General features: G+C 49.9%; 1 protein-coding gene across 1 annotated transcript in view; it reads right to left on the minus strand.

The window, feature by feature from the left end:
• LOC104163430 (protein-arginine deiminase type-1-like) overlaps nt 1-7,102 on the minus strand; it is a 7,668-nt gene extending 566 nt beyond the window's left edge. Inside the window, 10 exon segments of the mRNA XM_009702437.1 lie at nt 475-548; nt 551-588; nt 917-1,020; nt 1,108-1,283; nt 1,912-2,037; nt 2,162-2,279; nt 3,012-3,073; nt 4,414-4,483; nt 4,946-5,120; nt 7,011-7,102. Of these exon segments, the coding sequence (XP_009700739.1) occupies nt 475-548; nt 551-588; nt 917-1,020; nt 1,108-1,283; nt 1,912-2,037; nt 2,162-2,279; nt 3,012-3,073; nt 4,414-4,483; nt 4,946-5,120; nt 7,011-7,102 (1,035 nt within the window).
• Between the last annotated feature and the right edge of the window lie 682 nt (nt 7,103-7,784).

The following is a 7,784-nucleotide window of genomic DNA, read 5'->3' on the forward strand; positions in this document are numbered from 1 at the left end:
AAGCAGCACGTGGCCATAATGGGCAGGAAAGTGGGGCAGGGATTGCAGGGCTTGGGCACGCTGTGGGGAGCACGCTGCAGGACCAGCCGGCATACACCGTGTCCTCCTGGCCATGCCCTGTGGGGTCCCTCTTGCAATAAAGCCCCTTTTGCAATGTCCTGTAGGGTCCCTCTTGCAGTGGAGACCCTCTTGGAAAGCCCCACGAGGTCCCTTTTGCAATGGGGTCCCTCTTCCAATGCCCCATTCGGTCCCTCTTGCAACACCAAGGTCCCTGGGCAACATCCCTGTCTGGGCTGGTTGCCGCCACCAGCAGCATTTCCCTGTCCTTTAGTTCACAGTTGCCCAGATCATCTTTTAGCATCTAGGTGCTTCCCAGAGCAACGCAGCTCATCTCTCCCAGGGGTGACACCTTAGGGGCCCCAGGAGCCTGTAATGGACCAGAAGAGCCACGTATTACAAGCATCGATTGATGACCTGGATCCAGCGGTCACTCCGGGTTTCCACCTCCGAGCAGATGGTCAGCTTGCAGTTGGCTTTCTTCAAAAAACTTCCAGAAAGACTTCGTTGGAGTCTGAGCCCTGCCGGATGCTGGAGGGAGAGGAAGAAGCAAAGGCTGCAAGGGGGGATCATGAGAAGCCCCCCATAACCCTGACTGTGCAGCCCATCCCTCATTCCAAAATGTGTTGGGCAATAGTCCTGCATGAGGTTAGACCCTGGAGAGGGTCCTCCAGCCTTTCTCCTTGGGGTTGCAATGAGTGCAGCAGTGCCAGTGGGCTCCCTACCCAAATATTGCCTCCAGTATAGCATGCATGAAGCCGGGCTCACCCTATAGCTGCTACATAGCAACGAAGGGTCAAAAACTCCTCCTTGGAGAGTCCCCCAAGGAAGGAGAGCAATGGGGTGACACCGCTCCTACCTGCAGACAAAAACTTCCATAGGCTGCTGGGTGTTGGGTGTCATTATCCAGGGTGCCACACGGAAAACGACCGTATCCGTGAAAATTGGGGTGCCCGGTGAATTCTGTGAGGGGTGAAAACAGCAGGGAGCGGCAGTTGAAGCCCTCCATCACTGCAGGGCTTTGCAGGGAATGGGGCAAACCTCACGTACCTTGTGGGGGACCTCCAGCAAGCTGGCGCTGAAGGAAACCAACCCAGAGAAGCCCACGTCCGGGAAAGCCAGCCCTTCAACGTAGAAGGTGTTTTCTCCACTGCCGACATGGTCCAACACGTAGGAGAGCTTGTCCGGTCCCAACACGGGTTTGTAGTGGGGACGTGAGTCATTCCCTGGAGAAACACCAAAATACCCAACCCAGGACGGGGTGACCAACCTGTCCACCAAGCTGGAAGGAGGCACCAGCGAGGAGGTGGCTGATGCCAGTGTGGTTTTCAGAGGAACAGGTGTGCCTCCTCCTCTCTGGGGAACACACTTGATCTTCCTCGTACAAAGAGGACTCCGTACCCTCAGGTCCAACCCTTTCAAGGTGTGTGGCTCGAGTTAAGCATCTAATGATATACTTGGGTTCCCTGACCTGATTTTCAGCGGGGAGCTGCTGGGGATCCAGCTCCTGGGGTGTTCAAAGACAAAACGCGCTGCCCGACGAGATGGGCTGCTTTGGCAGCTGGGTCATCACCTGCGCCAAAAAGGTGCCGGGAGCTACGTGGGGGTTATCCACCCCTTAGGAATGGCAAAATTTCAGCAACCTCATTGAGAAAAGCTTTTTTTAAATCCTTTTTCCCTTGCTTTTTTCCATTTAACCTCATCTTCTACCACATCAGAAGAGCTTTGGGGATAAATGAGTGTTTCCAGCAATCAGAGGTGCCCAGCCCTTAGCCACAGTGAACAAAAAAGTTAGAGTTCACCCACCTCTAGGTCATACACAGATATCTGGGAAGGAAGGAAAAAAATACTCACAGATAGCATGGAAAACCCGCACTTTATCCGCATCCGACTCAGGGACGTGCAGGACCACCTGGTACTCAGCAAAGATAGCGCTGGGCCCTTGAGTCCGCAGCAGCATGACGGACATGTCCTGAAGGTCTACAGTGGGCAGGGGAGGAAAGATGGAGAGAGGGGACATGGAGAGAGGGGATGGAGGTGTTGCAAGTGGGAAGTACCCCAGTGAGACTTTTTGGGTCTCCTCGCGCTGCAAATGACACCCTACCTGCAGTGGTCCGTATGTCCACCTGACCGCTGTCCGTCCCCCCCACGCCGGGGCTGTCCCGGTCGCAGTTGACCAGCAGCACAGCGCCTTGCCCTTCTGGACCCCACGTCCATTTGGCCTGCAGGAGAAGCACCCAAAGGGGATGGGAGCAAGATTTCCTCCATCCCAGCCTCGTCCCGGACCGGGGAAAACCCCACCACCATGGCCATGCTTGGAGGACAACTTGCAACCTGCAGTCAAGGCTAGTGGGGAGACAGCAATGACGCTTTCAAGCCACTAAATTTCCTAACCTTAGCTTCTAGCAGGTCCAGCAAACACTATTTCAAACAGATCTTATCTTCTAACAAGCCAGGCAGTATCTGCCAGGCCTCCTGTGGACAACACTGCGCCGTTTCTAGAAATGCATCTCATTTTGATGTACAATTTGTGCTGCCGATTGGGCTGCAGCTAATTACTCCAGTGTAAGTGCTTGGACATATGCAGATCTGTTGCTAAAGGGGTAAATCTCTTGCTGTTTGCTAAATTTGCAGCTGAGTCATTTAGTGGCACGTTTCAAGTCCAGAAAGGAAAAAAAAAAGGAGGGGGAAGAAAAAAAAGCAGAGTGTTTTCTCCTATGTGATCCTCAGGGCTGGACTGGAGAGGCAGGAGATTTTGGCACTAAGTGAGAAAACAAAGTCTTTTCCTCCTCAATTAGTAGGTTGAGAATTTGCCAGGTTATTTGCCTTAATTCAGACACCAGCGACACCACCCAAGTCCCTCTCCCTCCTGGAGATTTTTGGGGAAGAGACTGCAAACAAGTACACCCAGCGTTGACCCTCCTTACGGTGCCTACACCAAAGCTTCTCATTACCTTGTCCTTCCCTTTGCTTTTCACTCTGCCATTACGGCTCAAGTCCACATCCAGGGATATATCTGAAACATCAAGAAAGAAGGAAGCCACTGGCAGGGGAATGAGCTCTTGGTGGCATTTTGGGCTCATCCTTGGCACTAGCCATGATCATCCACCACCAGTCCCACCTTCATGCCCCAAAGCTGCTCCAGACCCAACGTCTCCAACAAAATGCCAATAGAAAAGCCAACCCCATGGCTTTTTCATGGCTTTCCCCCTTCGGTCTCCAGCTATCTTCTCCTGTCTTGGTTCCCCAGCAGGGACATACCCGCTTCATGGCATATTTTGTGTTTTCACCAATTTCATGTCGACCATAGTGTTTTTCATGAAGCCGAAACACGGTGGAGGCATTAAAGTGTTTTCACCATGGGCGAGTGGACACCTAAATAATTACTCGGCTTGATGAAACATTTGAGAAGGACTTTCCCTTACACAGCTTTTCTTGGCCCAAATCTCTGCCTCTGCTGCAACAAAGCGGAGGTTTACCAGCAACATCATCTAAACCCTACCTAAATCTGTATTAAGCTTATATTAATACAGAAATTCCTCCAAATGGGATATACGGTGTGAGGAAAAAGGCACTGAAGCAGAGATTGTCCTTCTCCTTGATGCAGAAAGGAAGACATAGAGAAGCTGGAACTGAAGCTTTAAAGCTAAGCAACCAAAAAACATTTGTAAGACAAAAGCCCGGTGGACAGCGGTGGCCCCAGATGGCTCCAGCAGAGTCCATCAGTCATGGTATGTGGGAAATCATCAGCCTCTTCAGGTGCAATTTTGGGAGGCATACACATGACTTAAGGACACAGGTCTGACTGTCATGTGAATGCTTTAGAAAATCCCAAATTTAGGGTAATTAATCCATCCAAGTGGAAGGCTCTGCATCCAGACTAGTTGTCTAGACTCCCTTTGTAGTCAGCAGAGGAAAATAGGCATTTCAAAGAATGATTCATCTCATCCTAAACTTCTAAAATAGGTCAGACAACTACACTTTGGTGCTTATTCCTCTCCTCTAGCTGCAACGGAGGTCGAGGAGGGGGGCATTGGCCAAAGTTGGGTGAGATGGGCTCCTTTGGATCCTCTTCTGCCAATGCAATGGTCTTAGCAAGCAGAGGAGGATGCTCGGTGTGTGCATTGGGTGGGGACACAGCCCAGCCTGTGTCTTTTTTGTACCATATAAGGCAGTGTAATAACATTTTAATTATTTCCCTCTTGCTCGTCAGCATCAGTCAACACCCAAACCTTCATTGCACATTGCAGATGGGCAGCCCGCGCCCCCCACTTAACTCCCATCCCATGAACCCAACTAGATCTTGGCATCACAAAGGGTTGGCTGCGTTTGAATAAGCGTTGCTGTAATACCTACCTACGCAAGTGAGATACAACCAAGCCACTGAAAGCTCATTGTCTTCCTGTCCATAGTATGAAATCTTAACCTGCAAAGACATTACCAGATCATTACCCAAGTTCCGTTGTGCTGAGTAGGTCTCTCCACTCATTGGGTTGACCAACCAACGCTATACAATAAGCTCTTGGAGGGTTCATCCAAGCCATTCTCCATTAATCATAGTTCAGTTGAACCCATTTCTGCTCACTTCAGCACAAAAACAGGCATGGAAAAAGCCAAGGTTGGAGTATTTTTGCTGCCTGGCATGGACTTTCTGACACCGGCTTTTGTAACCACTGCTATCTCATCGTTAGGGCACAAAATGTGATCTTCTCCTTCTTAGTTGCACTTTTTGTAAGTGATAGTTACGCAATTCTGTTTGAGTTTTCTCCGTGAAATTAAGTCTAATGTCAGCACTACTTAGAAATGCTCGTGTCTGCCCATAATCCTCCCTTCTTTCCTAGGAAGTTTGACTTCTACTTCCAGTTTCAGTACATAAAAAGCAACTAACCTTGTTGTCATTGACAGTCCTGCTGGTGACATCGATGGTCACTACAACCTCTATGTCAGGATCCAGGGGCCATCTGGAGTTAATCATGGGTTTTGTCATGGGGCTGTGGATGATGTGGACAGTAACCGCAGAGGTGGCATGGACATCAAATGACGTGGCACCTTTGGGGGTAGATCTGAAACAGAAAGAAGTGTTGGGTTATAGACCAAGTTGTCCCTCCTGTTCTCCTCTGTGGAGCCAAATACTTGAACCTGGAATTAAAATCCAGCCTTAACTGGCCGGAAAGAACTCAGAAACCATCTTCGGGTGACGAAATGCATTGTCTGAATTTTATATGTATTATCTCTGTGGTGGTGTTGAGCAAGCAGAGCTCCCGCTGGAGCTTCAGCACGTCCGTCCGTGGTTAAGCCTAGATTGCGAATCACTGAAGTTTGGGCATCCAACCTCTCTCCACAACAGCAAGAAACACCCCAAAATTTCAGCATCCCATGACAAAACCCTGACAAAGAACCAGGACAATTTTTTACGTCAACCATCCGGGGAGACGGCTATCGCAGGACCATACCCTGACCTGAGAGATGCTCAAACTGGAGCAGAGCCTGAATCCAAGCATGGAGAACCCACACCCCACCTGCATGACATCCCTCACCTTTGAAGTGCTGCCTACCTACTCATTACAGCCCCAGCACCTCCATCGCAGGAGCACGAGTGCTCTGACCTGTCTGCCGTCGGGAGCCAGTCTCCCCAGCCGCATGCAAAAAGGGACAGGGTGGTAAATTTTAACAGCAAGAAAAAAAAAAACAAACCAACCACAAACCACAAAAGACATTTATTCCCAGTGTTGCTCTTGGCATGGCATCCCTGGTGCCTGCAGCGGCTTGTAAGGGGAGATTAAAGCATCATCTCGCTTGTCACCCCTCGTATTTAACTCCACGAATGTCATAAATCCACCTGCACGCTATTGCATGCCATGACTTCTCAAATTTGGGTCTATTTGCCCTGATTTTACAACCCTTACACCTCAGCATTGCCGCCGGATTCCCATTTTGCTCCGTTTTCTGCCCCAAAACAGCCCAAACCACAGTCAAAGCTTGACACATCCATCACTGAGTTCCTCCTGGCTACTGCTTTCCAGGAACAAAATTATCCCATTTTTTAGTTCAAGGAGCATCCGCCGTCTGCTTTTTTGGACCAAAGCTCAAATTTGCTACTGAGGAGCCAAATGAGCTGGGACTCAGGCTCCATATTTAAATGGGACTGAGCTTGCTTGGAGTCCAAACCCAGGAAATAAAATCGCAAATAATAGGTTTAATATATATTCCCATTTGACTGGGGGGAAAAAATAATAATTTTTTAGGGCAGCTAAAGCTCAATCCGAAGCCCTTCAGGGAGGGGATGGCATGTCCTGGCCTGGTTCCAACACACAACCCCAATAATTGCCCCGGATGCGATGCCGACTGGCTTGTCCTGTAGTCTCTATCTTTATAAACGTGATTTATTAAATAATGACAATGTAACAGCAGGGTAAATACAGCCTCGTATCTGGCCAATAAAGTAACCCCCATATTTAATGCTGGAAAAATCTCTTTTTGTGAAATCAAGCATGCAAACCCGCTGGTGGATTTTTTCTGCCTGAGCCACACATTTTATTCTTTACCCCATTTTATCTCCAGCCAAGTTGCTCGTCTTGAATTGCTCTTGCCTAATGTTTTCACAGCCAGAAATAGATCCCGCTTAGCCAGGGTGTGCATGGGCTTCGCCTGCAAATCGTCACGGCTCAACTACGCTTTGACGCCTCGCGTGTGCTGGAGCCAACGTCCCTCCTTTGGGTGCAGCTCCCCACGGGACATCATCCCCCAAAACAGACCCAGTGGGACATGTCCCCCATGCACTGACCGAGCTTGCCAAATCATTGGATGAACTCAAAAGTGGGCTCAAAGTAAACTCTGCTTTTCTCTCTAGCACACATTTCCCCTCCAAACAAAGAGCAAAACCACCGTTGAGCTCCCCCAAAACCCATCAGCCCTATGGAAAACAATGGGGATACCCCGATCCCAAGTCTTACCGGTGCGTATCGAGGAAGACCTCGGTACCCAAAACACAGACACCATAGCTGGCATGGCTGGTGGACATCTGCACGACATGACGTTGGGGCATGATGTGCCGGGGACAGCGGCTGCATGTGAAGGAAGCTGCTGCCGGACTTTGTAGGTAAACCAGCACGACTGGATTAAAAGGCAGGGGAATTTAACTCCTCCTTCCCTCGATGACGGGGTTTAGCCAGGGGACCCTGCCGTCTCCACCTCCAGCACCCAGCAAGCTGCCGCCCTGCTCAGGGAGATGGAGACGATAAGGCAGCCCCTGGCGGGGCAACGGGCGGCTCCTAGGAGGGGACACGGGGCGGAAGGGCAGGACAGGGTGGGTGACACCCAGCCCTGCCCTGGGATGCTTGGCAGTGAGCTCTTCCAGGGTTTATTCTCTCCTTTTTATTCCCTTATAGCTCCATATAAGGATTCCAAAGCTTAATGCATTAAACATTTCACCTCCTCCTGTAGCACAACGTGGTTGTTTAGGAGATTATTACAATACATGGTATCATTAAAATAAAGCATTTTCTTTAAAACGACCCAAATTTTCCATCTAGCATCTCCGCGGTGACTCATGGCCTCAGTTACCCCATTAGGGCAATGCCCGAATAAAGCCTAACAAAAGGGAATGTTTGTTCAGGTCCGTCCTTCCCATCATAACAACTCCTGAGGAGCGCGACGGACAGAAACGGGTGCAGGGAAAACTGGTTATTTGGCAGGCAGGGAAGGGGAAAAAAAAACAAACAACAACA

This window comes from Cariama cristata, unplaced genomic scaffold, assembly GCF_000690535.1.
Source record: "Cariama cristata isolate BGI_N322 unplaced genomic scaffold, ASM69053v1 scaffold12176, whole genome shotgun sequence".
NCBI classification, from domain to species: domain Eukaryota; kingdom Metazoa; phylum Chordata; class Aves; order Cariamiformes; family Cariamidae; genus Cariama; species Cariama cristata.